Source organism: Heliangelus exortis, chromosome 6 (assembly GCF_036169615.1).
Source record: "Heliangelus exortis chromosome 6, bHelExo1.hap1, whole genome shotgun sequence".
NCBI classification, from domain to species: Eukaryota; Metazoa; Chordata; class Aves; order Apodiformes; family Trochilidae; genus Heliangelus; species Heliangelus exortis.
The window spans coordinates 31,915,267-31,931,351 of record NC_092427.1 but is presented as its reverse complement, the minus strand read 5'-3'; the positions used below and the strand labels follow the sequence as shown (position 1 = coordinate 31,931,351).

The 16,085-nt window shown below is 48.0% G+C and overlaps 2 protein-coding genes across 9 annotated transcripts in view; one reads left to right on the top strand and one right to left on the bottom strand.

The window, feature by feature from the left end:
- USP37 (ubiquitin specific peptidase 37) overlaps positions 1–2,249 on the bottom strand; it is a 35,793-nt gene extending 33,544 nt beyond the window's left edge. The window contains exons 1-2 of the mRNA XM_071747690.1: positions 2,067–2,249; positions 1,013–1,211 (exon numbers count right to left, since the gene is read on the bottom strand). Coding sequence (XP_071603791.1) covers positions 1,013–1,168 — 156 coding nt within the window. The 5' untranslated portion in view covers positions 1,169–1,211; positions 2,067–2,249. The remainder of the gene's footprint in view (positions 1–1,012; positions 1,212–2,066) is intronic.
- Positions 2,250–2,327: 78 nt separating this feature from the next.
- CNOT9 (CCR4-NOT transcription complex subunit 9) lies at positions 2,328–15,813 on the top strand. 8 transcript variants are annotated; one of them, XM_071747706.1, is made up of 10 exons: positions 2,406–2,508; positions 3,000–3,273; positions 6,099–6,133; positions 6,577–6,756; positions 7,831–7,946; positions 8,900–9,009; positions 9,873–9,982; positions 10,879–10,977; positions 13,366–13,457; positions 14,126–15,813. In XM_071747706.1, the coding sequence occupies exons 3-10, from the start codon at positions 6,110–6,112 to the stop codon at positions 14,298–14,300; spliced, it is 906 nt and encodes a 301-aa protein (XP_071603807.1). In that variant the 5' UTR covers positions 2,406–2,508; positions 3,000–3,273; positions 6,099–6,109; the 3' UTR covers positions 14,301–15,813. The 8 variants fall into 8 exon arrangements, with proteins under 8 accessions (XP_071603803.1, XP_071603802.1, XP_071603808.1 ...); XM_071747702.1 differs by lacking the exon at positions 3,000–3,273 and having other exon boundaries at positions 2,328–2,508; positions 14,132–15,813; XM_071747701.1 differs by lacking the exon at positions 3,000–3,273 and having other exon boundaries at positions 2,328–2,508.
- The last annotated feature ends 272 nt before the right edge of the window (positions 15,814–16,085 follow it).

Below are 16,085 nucleotides of genomic sequence, written 5' to 3'. Positions count from 1 at the left end.
GAGCAGCACACGGGAGAAGGCAGACATTTCCTCTCAAGACAACAGTAAGAGAGGTAGGAACTATCCACACCCAATCATTTTCTCATGCCTTGATTCTGTGGCAACATAGGCTGCCAGCCTATTTACTGAGATTTTTCAGCACAAGTGAACTTTTTTTTCACCAAGCCCCCCCACACAAATAAAGGGCTCGCAGACAGGTCAGTCAGGTGAGTGCTACTGAAGGAAAAATAACTGTGGCACAAGAAAGCAGAGGGCAACATATTTAGGTCAGTTTTGGATGTTACAAAGTTGCTAAATAAGATAGGATTTTTTTTTCCCTTCTAACTGCTCTTATATCCTCTACATATTTTCAGATCAGATGGAAATTTCTTACAGACAGCCACTCCTTCACGTTCTTTTGATTGGGAGCATTTCACACAAAAAAAAATAAGACTGAGCTAAAAAAAAACTACAGATTAAAAAAAGGGCAGTTTAGGTTGAATAGTGCAAGACTATCTTGAACTGTGACTGGCACCAGCCTCCCAGTGAGGAAATCACATTGCCTGGCATATTTAAAAGCTAAAACTTTTGTAAACTGCTGTTCATTAGAATCTCCTACAAACAAGAAAAGGCTACTGTTAACACCCCCACTCTTCACCTGGGAAAAAAGCTAGTAAAAATGTTCAAAGACCTTCAACTCTAGGTTCTGCAAATGTACAATAGCAGAAAGTTTACACATTCCAAAAATATGAACATGTGAGTCATGACACTATACAGTTTGGTAACTTTTCGCTGCTTTTTGGTTCTTCCCATTCAGTGGCATCTTGATGTTGACCTTGGCAGATCCTTTAACAATAGATGTGAATAATTTACAGTATTGTTACACAAAGGGATTAGTGTTCAGGAAACGAGGAACAAGAAACAGTGACAGAGACAAGTTTGCGTGACACTAAATAGCCTTGAAGAGGAGAGCTGTTCAGAAAAAAGCACAATCTATGTACTGCTCAGACAAAAGCCCTTATGTTTGGTGTACCTGAAATGTCTTTGGAATTCCTCCAACATTGTAGTGAACCACTAGGCTGACTTTGTTGTCCTTCTCCACAATTTCAAAGCTCCCTTCTTTCCATTTTGTAATCCCAGTCTGTATGCTGCGCATCCGGACGGGTCCGTGCACCTTCAGGGGAGCCATGCTTTCTCACGGAAAGGAGCTTCCCGGAGTGATGAGTTTTCCACTTTAAACACATGTGAAAAAGAAGACACTTAGATAACCGGGCACCCCAAATAACCTCAACTGAAAGATATAAGCTTGGCTTAGAAGTTTCCATGAGAGCTCGGTAGAACTGTTCTGCTGATGGTTTCACATACAGTGAAGGAGAGCCAGGCACAAGCGAAGGAAAATCAGATTAATAAAAACTCTCCCAGTTTGGGAAGCAATGCGCTGCTTTCCCATTGTTGAAAGGCAAACGGACCCACCCCCGAGACAAAATTTCTTGTAAATCTTTGAAGCCATCTCAGCGGAATTGAGGAACGGAAAAGAAGCGCCTGAGGAGAGTCGGTAAGAGACGGAAACCAAAGTTTCGGAGGGAGCCCAAGAGGGAAAACGATCCCGTTCCTGACGGGACTGGGGCTCCCCCCAGCACTCGTCTCGGCAAAGCCACCGGCCCAGCGATACGACAAACAGCCCCCGCCCCGCCGCGGCTCCCGAACAGCGCGGCCGGGCGCACTTGGAACAAAACCCATCAGAAATGAATGAACCGGCCCCTAACGCAGCCCGGGAGGCGCCGCCGCGGACAACTCTCCCCCCCCCGCCCCAGCAACCCGCCCCCGGCAACCGGCCCCGGGGCGCCGCCGCCGCCGCTCCCAGCCCGACCCCGCTCCAGTCCCGCCGACCTCGGGCACGACCCCGCCGACCCCGGGCGGAGAGATAGGACAGCGCTCGATGGCCGCGGCGGGCCGAGCCTCTCTGAGGGGAGGCGGGGGGGGGGGAAGGACCGGGCCGGGAGTCGCGGGAGGAGGGGGGAGGGGGAAGGAAGGCGGGAGTAGGGGGTAAGAACGTGGGGAGGGGGATGGGGGCTGAGCCCCGGTACCTGCGTCCCGGCGCGTCCCCGGTGCCGCTGGGCGGGTGAGGCCCGGGAGGGGGTGGCGGTGGGGGGGGGGGAGGGGGAAGGGGGGGCGGTGGCGGCAGATGGCGGGAACCGGGCAGCAGCGCGAGACGCCGCGCGACGCACGCGCGCGTGCGCCCGCTCACGTCAGCGCGGCGGCGGCGCCCTTCCCGGCGCGCCCCGCGAGCGCCCAACCCAGCTGGCGCGCGTGCGCCGAACCCGACCCGGCCCCCTCACCCCGCTTCGCCGGCGGCCGTGCGCATGCGCAGAGCTTTCGCCCCTTGGTCCCGCCCCCTCCCAGCCTCACCCGCGGTTCCTGAGGGGGCGGGGCGGGATCGAGCCCATGGCGGCAGAGGCGGCCTCCTGAGCCCGGCCCGGCGGCAGCACCGGCACTGCTCCCACCATGCACAGCTTAGCCACGGCTGCGGTGAGGCGCGGCGGGGCTGGGGTTGGGGACGGAGACGGGGTTGGGGTTGGGGACGGAGACGGGGTTGGGGTTGGGGACGGAGACGGGGTTGGGGACGGGACCCCGAGCCCGTTGCGCAGGCCGCCCTCGTAGCTGCGAGGGGACGTTTTCCCTCGGCTGTCCGCGGCGGGAAGGCTCTGAGCCCCTGTCAGCTCTATTCTCTCGGCGCTCCGGTGGCTGGCGGAGGGGCGGCGCGATCCTTTTGGTAGCGGGGAGGCTCTGAACGAGCTGCAGCTGCTGCCTTGGGCGCTCCTCAGGCCACCTGCGGGGTCGGGGTAGCTCCCCCAGGGCCGGGAGAGCTTCCTTGCTGCCTGCCCCGGCTGCTCTCTCTCCGCCCGACCTGCATCACGTAGGGGTTTCCCTCCTCCCTCACTGTGCCTGGACGCCTCCTGCATGCCCAGCCACCTATTGTGGCCTCTGGGGAAGTCTTTTACTTTCGGCCTTGACTGCAGAGGCTGAGAGGAGAGACCACAATGTGCCATAGGGCGGCGGGAAAGGCACGGTGTCTGCCTGTTCCTTCTTCCCCTTCCCCCCCCCCCGTACCTTGCCGTGCTATCCGTAGTTGGTGCTTGCCCTCCGGCCCCTCGGGAAGCTGCTGCTGGGGCGGGGTGGGTGCCTGATGTGCAGGCTGTTGGGAGTGGAAACCTACCTTCTGCTGGTTGCATTGAAAAATGAGAGCTGAGTTTGAACGACGTGCTTGTTGTGTCTTATCTACCATCTGAGCAGGTTTGTGTTTCGGTTTTCACTTCTCCAAATGCATGTTCCTTGTGTGTGTATGAGGCTTTCTAGAGTTGGATTGACTCTCCGCTCTGTGTTGGGTTTGGGAGGTGTATTGCAAGACCAGCAGGTAGAGCTCTTTTCAGATGAGCGTAGCTCAAGACTGGCTTGGACTCACCAGCAAGCAAGAGTGAGTAAAATACTCATAAGCAGGAGCTGAGATAACTTTTTTAAGACATCCCACTTTAAGTACTTGTGACTTGATGATTCTGGCAATGACTTCTGATTTAAAGTGACATTTTCTGGAGCATAGAAGGGTGTGCAAGATCATAATGGACTCCCATTATCTGCATTCATATTTTTATAGCAATCTAATTTCTAAGTGCTTGTCAGAATGTGCGAGGGACTGTTGTGTCTCCCACTAGTATTATCAGTGTTTTAGTCATTTCTGTATAAAAGGAGTTTTTTGAATGACAAATTAGAAAAAATAGTCGGTTTTAGGCATCTAACTGAACTTTATGATTTATGTATAAATTAAATATACTTTAAAATAAGCCCCAGCATTATTCTGGGGCTCATTTGAATGTATATTTAATTTCTACATAATTCATGCCATCTGGTAGTTCTGTGTTGAATTTTTTTCTACCACAGTCAGTTGGACTAAAGTTGACAGGAAAGAATGGGTGTTTGGTTATGGAGATGTGCTTGGGAGCAGCAATAAACAACATTATCTCCTAGCCAGGTCACAGATTGGCTCAAGAATCCCTTTGGATGTTGTGAACCCTGTCATGATAAAGCTGTGGTAAGCCACAGCATTGGGCTTTATACGGTGAAGCTAATGACACAGCTGACACTTGGACATCAGACCTGAAGACAGCACAATGTGCTAGAGGATCCAGAACAGGCTAGAGCCAGTAAAGGTAGCTGTAATTAGCAGTTAGTGATTAAAAGCCCAGCTCAGACCAGCTAAGGCACTACTATCAGAGTTTAAAGTTAATTTGGGTATTTTTTTAGTTGTTGATCTATCAAAATATTTTAAAAAGCACATGTATCCAGTTAGTCAATATTCAGCTTTTGTTGACCAGCACTTTTCCCAGTGAGCCTTAGCTGTAGTTGCTCAATTATCAAGAGAAAGCCAGTTGCCTAAATCCATTTCATTTTGTGATTGTTACAGATGCAACCAGGCATGGATGTTTCACGTAATGCTGTTTCTCTTGACGAAGGTGTTACAAGCTCTTCCATGAGGCAGAGGTGCCTAGTTTGTGCAGTCTTGAGATACTGTTTGTAACTTTTGCTCTCCCTGTGTGCAAAAGGAAGTCCGCCTGGCAGTGCCCTGTCTCGGAGCTTGGAGGGTTTGTGTGTAGCCCTCAGGGATCCCCAAAATTTCAGGTTGTAGAGGGAGGAGTGGGAGCAACAATAAAGTAACAAATTAGGAACCAATATGTCTTAACCTGAGAGGAGCATCTGTAGATCCTGTGAAAAGCAGTTGGTTCTGCCTAAGACAAATATTGGACATCATAAACTTAATTGTGTGGAAAATATACTTAATGTTCTCCAGGGATCAGAAGCACATGCTTATGCTTTTAAAGGGTTGATATATTTAAGCTTACAGGAACTGAAACTTTCAGTGAGTCTAGAAAAATAGAAGCTTTAGATGACACAATTATAACATTATGGCTACACTGCTTGTCACTTTACCTTCCTAAATAAAAACAAATGAGTTCTGCTCATTCTCGCTCTCCGAGCTCTGTTGGAATTGCACTCCCCAGCCATGAGAGCACAATAAATTTGTCAGGATTACTAATTTTGTGTGAGGTTTTGGGATAAAAAAACATAAAGATGAGAAAAAATAGTATAGGAGGAAAAATTAAGGGTTAAAAAAGTGTTTGAGCCCTAGAGTATAGAAATTGATAACTGCACATTGGCTTATGTATAAATGTTTAAGTTAAATAATACGATGGAAGTGGCTGGGGGAGAGAGAAATCCCACAGCTGGGTCAGAATCTTTATGGACATTACCATGGATATAATATGTGGATGAACAGAGGAGGGAAGCCCTTGCAGAAATCGAGACAGAAAGTGTTGGAGGTGTCTGCCAAGGGTTAAGAAGTCTCCCTTCATCCCTCCTGCAGTTCTGGGAGTCTGCCCCTCACCCCTACCACTTGGTTTCAGGTTTGATACCAACCACTTTCAATTCAAGCTCTGCTTTACCTGAATAGTAAGCACTGCAGCAGGATGTTTGAATTCTGAACTGGATTTTGGAAACTCAGGAGTTTTTAATGGTAATGTTTGTCTTTAAATTTTGATTCATAACTACCAAACTGTGGACTTAGGAAGTGTGCTGAGTACTTGTTTGCACCTACAATGCTGCTTGTGCCAGCAGAGGTATGAAACAAACTTGAACTGAAACACTTGTGTCTTCCCCTCTCTACAGAAACAATGCTGCAATTCCATAGCTTGCTTTCTTTCCTTCCCAGGCCTCTATTTTTTTTTTTTTTCTTGCAAACTTACTCTTTATACTGTTCTTTCTCTGTTGTTCCAAGAAAGGTGGAAGAGAAATCCTGCATATCTCATTAGTAGTAGAAAATGTGTCTTGACTGTGAATACCTTTCTCCAGGTTTGTTGTGAACAGGAATTTTTGCACAGAATCAATTTTGAGAAATTCCCTTTTAGCAGTATGCATGTAAACTAGATAGATGCTATGAATGTGAGATGTCTCTAACAGCAGGTGTTACTGGCTGTGGATGGTGTCATGCTGATGTTGGAGTAGTGAGAATTTTTCTAGCGTTTGTATAAATATTTTTCTCATGTACATTGTGTAAATCCCATTGGCAGGTTCCAATGTCATGGATGTATTTGGAGCGAAAAAGGTAGCGTCTGCCTTACTTTGAGTTTGTGGAAGCTTGCACTTGAAGCATGAAATGAATGCGTGCTAAATGCAGATTGAGCATATTATAGCTGGCTGAAGTATGCGTGACCTCCCCAGGAGCTCTGCTGGCACAGGCAGGCAGCAGCATGGCTCTGTTTTATTGCTGAGTGAAGTTGCAAGGTGCTACCTAACGAGCGGATTTAGAGAGGCTGTCGTAATGAGTCAGGCCAGAAAGTAAAATCTTTGTGTTACAAATAGGTAAAATAAGAAGACAAATCTAAGGAAGGGATTCATACCCAGAACATCTTAATGCAGCTTTAGTTCCTCTCTCCCCCCATTGGGAGTTTCTTGAGCACTTTTTTGCTTTTCTGCCAGGTTGTGGGAAAGGTCTGGGTGAGACTTGGGTGAAATGCTTGGACTGAAGTTTTCTTGTCTCCCTCCCAGCCTGTGCCAACAGCACTGGCTCAGGTTGACCGCGAAAAGATCTACCAGTGGATCAATGAGCTGTCCAGCCCGGAGACACGGGAGAACGCGCTGCTGGAGCTGAGCAAGAAGCGCGAGTCTGTGCCTGACCTTGCCCCCATGCTGTGGCATTCGTTTGGCACAATCGCAGCGCTCCTTCAGGTGAGCAGGACCAGTGGTGTCTTTACCCCACGGTGCAGCACCAGCAGCACATTGTGTGTCCATCTACAGAGCAGCTCTGGGGAGACACTGGTGGAGTCCCTTATAGCCTTTGATGGGTGTATGTTGGATTATGTAGTGAGGTGAGCAGATGTGAGAAACTCATGTGCCATTAATCATTGTTAGCAAGGTGATGTATGCAGAGACTGTAAGATCTCTGATTAGACAGCTTACATAGTTAGAAGGGGAGCAGGCAAGATCTTGGGTGTATGAGCTCCCCGTAGATAATGTGCTGCTTATTTTCCTACAGTGTCATAGCAGAGGCACAACAGTCTTGCTCCTAAGATCTCTGGTTTGATTTGTTTCGCATTAGTTTGAGCGCTTCAGGTCAGAAGATGGCCCCTGCAGGGAGCCTGCTAGCAGGGCAGCATGGGAATGCTTCTGGCTTCTCCAGAAATCCTGGCGAGGCAACGTACCTTCATGTCATGTGAAACCAAGCGACTCAGCTTATCTGAGCAAACAACAGCTGATGACTGGCTCTCTCTCAGCTAGTCATTCCTTTGGAAGAAGGAAAGGAAAGAGTGCAGGATTGGCAACGTCAAACTGTTATCAGGATGGCCCTGAAACGAGTAAAGAAAGTTAGAAGGGAACTGTAGTTGGGAGCAGGCAGATTTCTGAATTGGATTTCTCCCCCTCAGCTGCCTCCCCTGCTTTGAGTTAGAAGAGTACCAGCAGCTACAGTATGAATAGAGTGGGTGTGCTCTGCCTCTAGGCACAGGAACAGCACTCCTCTTTGATTGGGAAGTTCAAAACAAAGCAGTCCCTACACTAGTGAAGAGCCAGGAAACTAAATGAACCCTTTTTTAAGTGAAAATAAAGCTGTAATGCATTCCTGGGACTCCTTGTCAAATTGACACTGACCCTTGCATTGTCAGTGTGGTGGCTGCTGTATAACTTCAATGTGATGCCTGGTGAAAGCAGAATGTCATTGTGTGTCACCAGAGTTCCTTGCTGGGAAAGTGCTTTTGTGCAGCTCTCTGATGTTTTTCTTTATTAAATTTCTTTGTTAATTTTTAGGAAATTGTAAATATTTATCCATCAATCAACCCTCCAACTTTGACAGCCCATCAGTCCAACAGAGTCTGCAATGCTTTAGCTCTACTACAGTGTGTTGCATCACACCCTGAAACAAGGTAAGTGTTTCCAAGTGTGTGAGTCTTCTGAGGTGTTGGTTTGACTCCAGAAGGATGTAAGCTCCTCTCTTTTATGTTTTCTACCAAGAGAAGTGGAACAGAGGGCAGAACTGGAAGATAGACAGCTGCCTGCTCCTTTTACTCCTTTGCATGGATTATCAGCATGACAGTTTTATGGTCATCCCAAATCCATTGAATTCCCTGGATTATCCTGAGATCTTGCAAGTTCTCACAGCTTTGAGTTGTGGCAGCTCCTGGGAGCTCAGCCAGCAGTATGGGTGCCTTTGTGCTGAGTCCTGTGTGCAGGACCCTTGCTTTAATGAGCTTACAGTTATTTAAACCAGCTGTCCAGAGGGTGGAATGAGCAGGACTGTCCTTCCCAGAGACAGTGTGTGGCCAGGAACCAATAACAGGAGCCATGTCTGGAGTCCTCAGCCTGACTTCAGGTTTTCTCAGTCTGACTCCAGTCCATGTCAGCAAGGGAAAAGATGATGTTGGCTTAGACAAAATCAGTCACTAAAACTCAGGAAAAAAGCTACCCAGGGGTTCATGATCTCATGCTTCTGTTCCTGCTGAGAAGAAAGTGCTCATAGCTGAAGCTGTTTTTCACCTGTAGCAAAGTAGTGTTACAGCTACCCTCTGTGAAGTGGTATCCAGAAAAACAGGATCTTGCACACCTCTATATTTAAAGTTTGGAAACTGGGAACTGAGGAAGGATGTTGGGTGGTTGTGCAAGAGAGTGCTACAGGCACCTGACAGTTTAGGTGTCAGTGCTGCATGCAGTGCAGAATTGACTTCATACGTTTCCACCAGAGAACGAACTGTTACCCTCTGCTGAGAAACAGCAGTGGCATCTGTCAGGTATAGTCTGAGCTTTGCATGGTAATGCTGGATTGTGTGCTCGCTTTTTTAATTCCTTGTCTCTCATGCTGGATGTTCTCCCTCTCCTGCAGGTCAGCTTTTCTGGCAGCTCATATCCCTCTCTTCCTGTACCCCTTCTTGCACACAGTTAGCAAGACACGGCCATTCGAGTACCTGCGGCTCACAAGCCTTGGAGTGATTGGTAAGCAGCCAGTCTAATGCTGGAGCTCAGGTTTCTTACCAAGTTGAGTGCAGTTCATGCTGTGGGTATAGAGACCTGCATGGTGGGTATAGAGACCAAAAGCAAGGTCTTTTTTTATTTTTATTTTTATTTTTTTTATTTTTATTTATTATTTATCTGCTGAGTTCTGTAGTGTTAACAAGAGGAGCTGCTCCCTTTCTGTCAGTTGTGGAGGCAGGTTCCTCTTAGTGTGTAGGAATTGGGCTTTTCTCTAATAAGGAAAATCCTGATATCTGGGTGCATTGCTAAAAATGTTTCCTGTGAGTACAAGCACCACCTGCAGGCTTGTTGTGACTTCACCCCCAGCCAGCTAGACACTGAGAAAGGTGGGTACAGACTGGGCAGTCTTCGATTTTTATCATTGTCTTAGGTGTATTTGCCATGTCTTCCCCCTATCCTGTTTATCCTGTTTAGGGGGTTTTTTGGTTGATTTTTTTCTTCTTCTTTCTGCCTAAAAAAATTTCTCTTTAATGCATAAAATAAGAGGGTCTTAAAATGCATTTATTTCTCCCAGAGCTTGCTGTGGGTGGCAAGTCCTCTTTGGGTGGCAAGTCCTCTTGTGCTTGTGGCACCACTGAGGGAGAGCCAAGAATGCATCCCCTTTCTGAAAAACAAACAACTCCCAAACTCAGCTTCATTACTTTTATGCTGCCAAAATGATTTCTTCTCTAGCCATGGGCTGCAGCATACTCAGGATGACAGTTGCTTTGCCTGCCATTCAGACTTAATGATTCCTGGGGAGGAGCCCAGGTCCTCTGTGAAAGGTAAGGGTTTTTATGAAACAATTTGAGATTTCTTGATTTTTTATTTTTTTTTCTTTCAAGGGGCCTTGGTGAAAACTGATGAGCAAGAAGTGATAAATTTCTTATTGACGACAGAAATTATCCCTCTGTGCTTACGCATTATGGAGTCTGGCAGTGAACTCTCCAAAACGGTATCTACTATTTTTGTCTTAATTAAGACTTGTTACTTATCTCTGACTGACCAGGCATCCAGTAGCCTGCAGAGTTGGCTTGTGTCCTGTTGCATATGCTGGGGCAACTCTGAGTGGAGTTTTTACTTCTTAAAAGAAAAACCAAAAGCACCAAACTAAGCTGGAGTTCTTGATCTTGGTAGTTTTACTGGAAAAGATCTTGCTTTTCTCAATATCCTTTCCCTCTGCTGCTGTGCAGAGTAACTTCAGAGCTGAGCTGGAACAACTTTCCTTGGCCTGAGAGAACAAATGCTGCAGCTATGCACTGTGGAGATTGGGTGGTGGATGGTTATGGGAATGTTCACCGCAGTGGATCAATTTCATTGTTTCCTCTGATGAGGGACTCTGTTTCCCCATGAGCTTGCATCTGTGAGCTGATGACTGTGGTGGGCTGGCCACAGGTCTTAGTCTTTGTGTGTTTCTCTGGTGAAACCTGCTGACACAGCTGGCTGAGGTTCTTCCAGGAAGCCACTTGTCTTGTTGTGAACCGATAACACTGAAGATGAAAACTGAAATCAGCTTGCCATCTCTATGGCAGGGCCAAGGGACACATCCTTCTGCTTCTTGCTCTGTGACAACAGTAGTGTGGCTGTAATCCTGAGGCTGTCTTATGCAACCTGCATCCAGTCATCTTGTACACACAGTTTTGTGTCCATTGCTTTAGTCAGATGCCAAGCATTGTGTAGTGTCCTGCATTTTCTTTTGGCTTTAAACTTTAACTGAGTAAAGCATTTACTGCCTGCTGAAAGGCCTTTCAACTCTAAGACTGCCTTGAAAAGAAGGCAGCACAAAGGCTGTCCCTTTTCAGGAGAGATAAGTTGTTTATACCCTTTATTTCTGCTTTCTCCTCATTCTAGGTTGCCACATTTATTCTTCAGAAAATCCTTCTGGATGACACAGGGCTTGCATATATCTGTCAGACTTACGAGCGGTTTTCCCATGTTGCCATGATACTGGTAAGATTATTTGTTTCCTCTCTTTTAAAAGAAAAAAAATATGCTCTAGCAGCCAGCTTCTTTGGCAGCAACTCTACTGCTCTGGCTGGAGCACAGGACGAGGGAGGCAGACCTGTCTTGGGCTTATTGCTCATAACAGTGTAGCTCTTTGCTTCCATGTGCATTTCTGGTTTGCCTGTCAAGAGAACACATTAATTGTTATATACTAAGACCCCAAGGTAAACCAAGTAAACAACTCCAGAGAAGAAAAAGAGTTTCCAGTGTTTCTGGTAGGATGTGAATTGATTTAATTTTAGGTAAGAACAGCCTCACGGCTCAGACCACGGATCTGTTTCCCAGCTCTGTCTCCCACAGCAGGTTGAAAAAGCAGCAGGTAGATCCAAGTTCTAGAAGTAGCATAATATATGGCAAACATACTATATGCTTGCCCTTGCAGCAGTCTTGTAACTGCCAGCTATCTTCAGCACTCCATTTCTAGGGTCAGTTGTGAGTTTGCTATGCAGTAGAAGCCCAGCATTTGTCCTATTCTCCCCTTGTTCCCATGGAAACTTTTTGGGTCCACAGTGTCATTTACCGAGTTTCACGGGTTTCCTGTTTGCTGCCTGGAAGGTCAACCTCCTTTTTTACCTCTTTGAACCTGACTCCTACTCGCTGCTGCTTATGATTCTAGTTCTTGTATTGGAACACAGAGAGGGCAGGCAATTTTTGTCCATACACAGTCCTCTGTGACAGAGAAATACTCATAGTTTGTTCATCCCAGGAGTAATAGCCCCAACTTAAGCTTTATTATCATCAAGCTTGCCCTAGAATAGCTGTTGTCCTGCTTTTGTGTTTAGTTGGTTGGTTGCTTTTTAAAGAGCAGTCTCAGGAGAAGAAAATGCAGGATTAAGTTAAGCTCTTTGCAGTGCTTGTTCTGTGCCTAAATGTTGATGCTTTCATTGGGAATATTTGTATGTCTTTTTTCCCACATATAAAAAAAACGTTACCTCCTCATTCACCCACAAACAGCAAAATATGAACTGTTGTGAGTCGATGTTTGTAATAATGCAACATGATTTTTTTTCCTCAAGAAAAGGATCAGCTTTCATAAAAAGTACATCTGTCTTATGGGCAAAGCAAAGGACACAATTAGAAACCCTTGGGTAGGGAAGGGAAGGAGACTAAGAATCTGTGGCTGAGAAGGGCATGAACACAAATGGATATGGGCGTGTAAAGCTGCTGTGTTAGCATAGCAGAAATCTAAGATGTGGTATAATCTCACCACTGTCTGAAGCACCAACATGATTAGTAGTCCATAGGGCTACAGAGAAAGATGATGTTTATAAATGTTTCTGTTCTTTAATTGAAAAATCAGGATTGTGTACGCCTGTATTACGCAAGTATTAGATGCTTTTAAAAGAACAAGTTAGTATTTCCCATCCAGAATCAGTCTTAGGAGCTCTCTGACTTGTTCTTTATTTTGGAGAAATACTGGTCTCCTGGGGAACTGCTGAGAACAGGAAGCTTGCAGAAGGGCAGATGAGGGTGGCCTGCTAATTGCTCACTGCCTGAATATCCAAATACAGGTGAATTCAGCTAATGAGGAAAATGGTTGGTGCTAACCAATGTGGTTTTAAAGGAGAAAAAAAAAAACCAACAGCTTGTTGGGCAGATCTTGTTGACTTCTAAATATGAGGAAGCAGACTGTTAAACTCTTCCAAAGCAGGTGTGTGAAGGCACCCACACTGTTCACTAGGTTTGGTGCATTCAAAGGTGCCACCATGTGCAGTGTCCTGCAGAGTGTGAGAAATGAAAGCTGGGCCAAGTTTTCCTTTGCAGACATGGCTTAATTGTGGATGTAGCAGAAGGAAAGTAACAGCTGTTGGGTACATGGTAAGACCAATTCTTGATCTTAGTGTATGTGGTGTGGGAGAGCCCCGTCCTTCACTATGGCTCCCTAGGATATTGTTAACATTTTAAAAGGGTGTTGACACGGAGGCAGCGCAGATGAGAACAGGGAGTGTTGCCGAGCTCTGGAACACACCTCCTGGGGTGAGTCAGCCTGAGCCTATCAAAACATTTGGGCTCTGTTCACCTTCCTTCATGAGGAGGAAACCTCAGGTTCTCTTTCATCTAGCTGAGAGTTGGTCCACTAAGGAGTCCTGGGGAGGTAAAAACTAAACAGATGAGACAAGCTTTTCTCAAGCTGCTGGGAGAATCCTTTCCAGGTCGTGGCTGTCTGCTCTTCTGAAAGACATCTTGGCAAGCAGAGCACCAGGCTTCATGCAGGGGTATCTGTGATGCATGGGAAGCCAGAGGGCGTGACTTAGTGGTCTTTCCCAGTCTCTTCTGTAAGTGAAGCTGTTCTTACAAAGACTTTAACTGGTGGCACTGGCCTCTGTCAAACAGGGTAAAATGGTCCTGCAGCTCTCCAAGGAGCCATCAGCACGGCTGCTGAAGCACGTTGTCCGCTGCTACCTTCGCCTTTCCGATAACCCCAGGTAAACATTTTAGGTGTTCGGGCAGGGCTTTTCCAGCTCCTTTGGAAACTTAGTTCTTCACACTGCCCACCTGGGGAGAGTCAAGGTTCCTTGTGTGTCTTTATGTCAGCATTAGCTCAATGTGAAGAATGGGTTGTTTGTATTTTATTGCTAATCCCAGGAGCTTTTATGCTACACAGGAGAGAAACAAAGTGACTGGGGTTTGTGCTGTTCAAGCTGTTCAGGTTATGATTGCTAAAGCTCAAATGTAGCTTGAACTAGGTATGAGGAAGGGGCTGAGGTGGAAGGTATACTTTGCTGTCCCTCCTTTGCATCCTGTGGGCTGTTAGCAGTAGAAACCAATAGATGACACTTGGTTGAGGGAATGCAGACTGATTTCATGCTGATCAGCAGTGCTGCCCAAAGCTGCTGGGTATGCATTTGTTGTCTCAGCCTCTCCTGGTATTGCAGTGCTCTTGACTGACAGGCACAGGGTTTGGCTTGGTGGGGTCTAATGGGAGGGATGGGAACTGTGCTGGCTGCTTGAGCTGTGCTGCTGCTGCTCAGTGCTTTCCTTGACTGATCCTGCTAGGTAGACCCCCAGACAAAGCAGTACTGTGTCCCCAGTGGGGTTTGCTCCCCTCTTGCCCCTGTGAGTTTATTTGTTGGGCCCCGTTTCTTGTCTCTTGATGTAGGGCACGTGAAGCTCTCAGGCAGTGCCTTCCTGACCAACTGAAAGACACCACCTTCGCCCAGGTCCTGAAGGATGACACCACCACAAAGCGCTGGCTGGCTCAGCTTGTCAAGAACCTGCAAGAGGGTCAAGTCACTGACCCACGGGGCATCCCTCTTCCTCCGCAATGACTGCTGGGGGAGGTGGGGGACCGGGGAAGAAACAGCTCAGGTTTACACAGAACCAGGAACAGGTGACCTCTTCTGCAACAAACTGGGTGTGCCAGCTGGCTGCCTGCCTGTCAGACCATCCCACCCAGCCAAAGGGCTGCTCTGTAGCAGTGCAGCGTGCCTCCAGGGACCGCCACACCAGCAAATGCTGATCCTACAGCTTCAAAAAAAAAAAAAAACAAAACAAACCAAAACAAAACCAATAAAAACAATCTGTAAAGATCCCCATATCTCCAGAAGGCTTGGCTGGCATCTCCCCCCACCCCCCACCACGCAGGAGCTAGTGCTGATGTCTACTCTCCCAGCTAGCTCAGCCTCTACCCAAGTGGTATGTGACACAAGGTGTGCATGCCACGTCCCTCCAGTTCCTTGTCACTTCTTGTTTACATGTCGGTTTAGATGAATGAGCTAAATAAAAGCCGATCCAGTTGTTTTATCCCCTGTTAAAACTGCTACTCAGCAGCAGGTAGCCTGGGGACAGTTTTTTCCCTGCCAGCACATCCTTGCTTCTAGCTTTGCATTTGGATGGTGTATCAAGCTTCTCCCTTTGCTTTGGTATGGAGGCAGTGGCTGGAGCTGTGCCACACAGGTTCTTGCCCCAAGAGGGGGGGTGGATTACTGGAGATTAATCCCCACGTCATAAATTTGCTTCCCAGGGCTCTGGGGGAGGAGAAGACAGCAGGACTGTGGCTCTCGTGCTGTAAATAGTGCGCTCCTGCAGCTAACCTGCAGCCCGGGGCTGATTGTGTGCTGGCCTCCCATCCAGCGCAGCTCTAGCCCAGCTGGTCAAACGGAGCGTTAGGGGACTTGCCCTGTAGTGCTGGGCAGGTCACCGACCGACGGTCCCCTGCTGCGGGACCGCTGGGAGCGATATCCTGCAGGCTCCAGGTATGCTGGCTTCTCTGCCTGCTGCTGCCTGCCAGGCGCCTCTCAGTCCTGGCCCCCTCCCTTACCCCCCTCCTCCAGCTCATCTCTGCCAGCCCAGTGCATCCATTTCAGCTTTCAAACCTGCCTTGGCGTCTGCCTCAGCCCCACCGCAATTAAATTGGACCGGCAGCCGCTTACCTGCCTTCCCTGCGCCGAGGCGTTAGTGCGGCTGCCGGGGGGGTGCTCGGAAACCTCCCAGGAGCTCCCGGGCTCTGCTGCAGTGGAGCCTGCACTGCCTGCTCTTGGCTGCAGGCAAGCCTGAGCAGCTACTCGATTTCAAACCCCTCCTCGAGTAGACCATTATGCTGATCATCTGCAGTGTTGTGCCAACAGTGTCTTAAATCCCATCTCTCCCTTCCCTCCTCCCCTCGCAGCCTTTCCTAAGAAGGGCAGAGCACAGCCTCTTCCCTGCTCCTGGGGGTCTCGTTTTATAACCATTGCCTTCTTTCCTCTCCCCTGACCTTGATGGGATGTGAAAATGCTTCTGTCTGTTGGTTTGGTTTTTTGTAAGTTCGTATTAATAAATAATAAAACCCCAGTCAGCACAGATTGCTCCCGGTCTGGTCTCATGGGGAGGGCAAGGGGTGAGGAGGGGATTTACTGCAGGCGGGAGGAAGGGGGAGCTGTGCAAGCGTGGGCGGGTGAGCTGGGGGCACTTCGTGGCCTTTCTCAGCGGGAAGTGGCTGCATCCCTGGGGCACCTGGTCTCTCCTGGAGCAGGTAAAGCTGAGGGGGTTTGGAAAGTTGTTGCTCTGACTTGCTTTGCAGGTGGGTAGCGAGCTCTAGGTCCGGCAGGCTCCGTTTAAGAGCAGCACTCGCT

Bases quoted from the DNA above. Each gene is read 5' to 3' on its own strand.
- CNOT9 (XM_071747701.1), top strand. From the start codon at position 2,343: ATGCGCAGAGCTTTCGCCCCTTGGTCCCGCCCCCTCCCAGCCTCACCC. The intron at 9,010-9,872 runs GTAAGCAGCCAG...TTTTCTTTCAAG, and splicing joins CACAAGCCTTGGAGTGATTG to GGGCCTTGGTGAAAACTGAT. The intron at 10,978-13,365 runs GTAAGATTATTT...TCTGTCAAACAG, and splicing joins CCCATGTTGCCATGATACTG to GGTAAAATGGTCCTGCAGCT.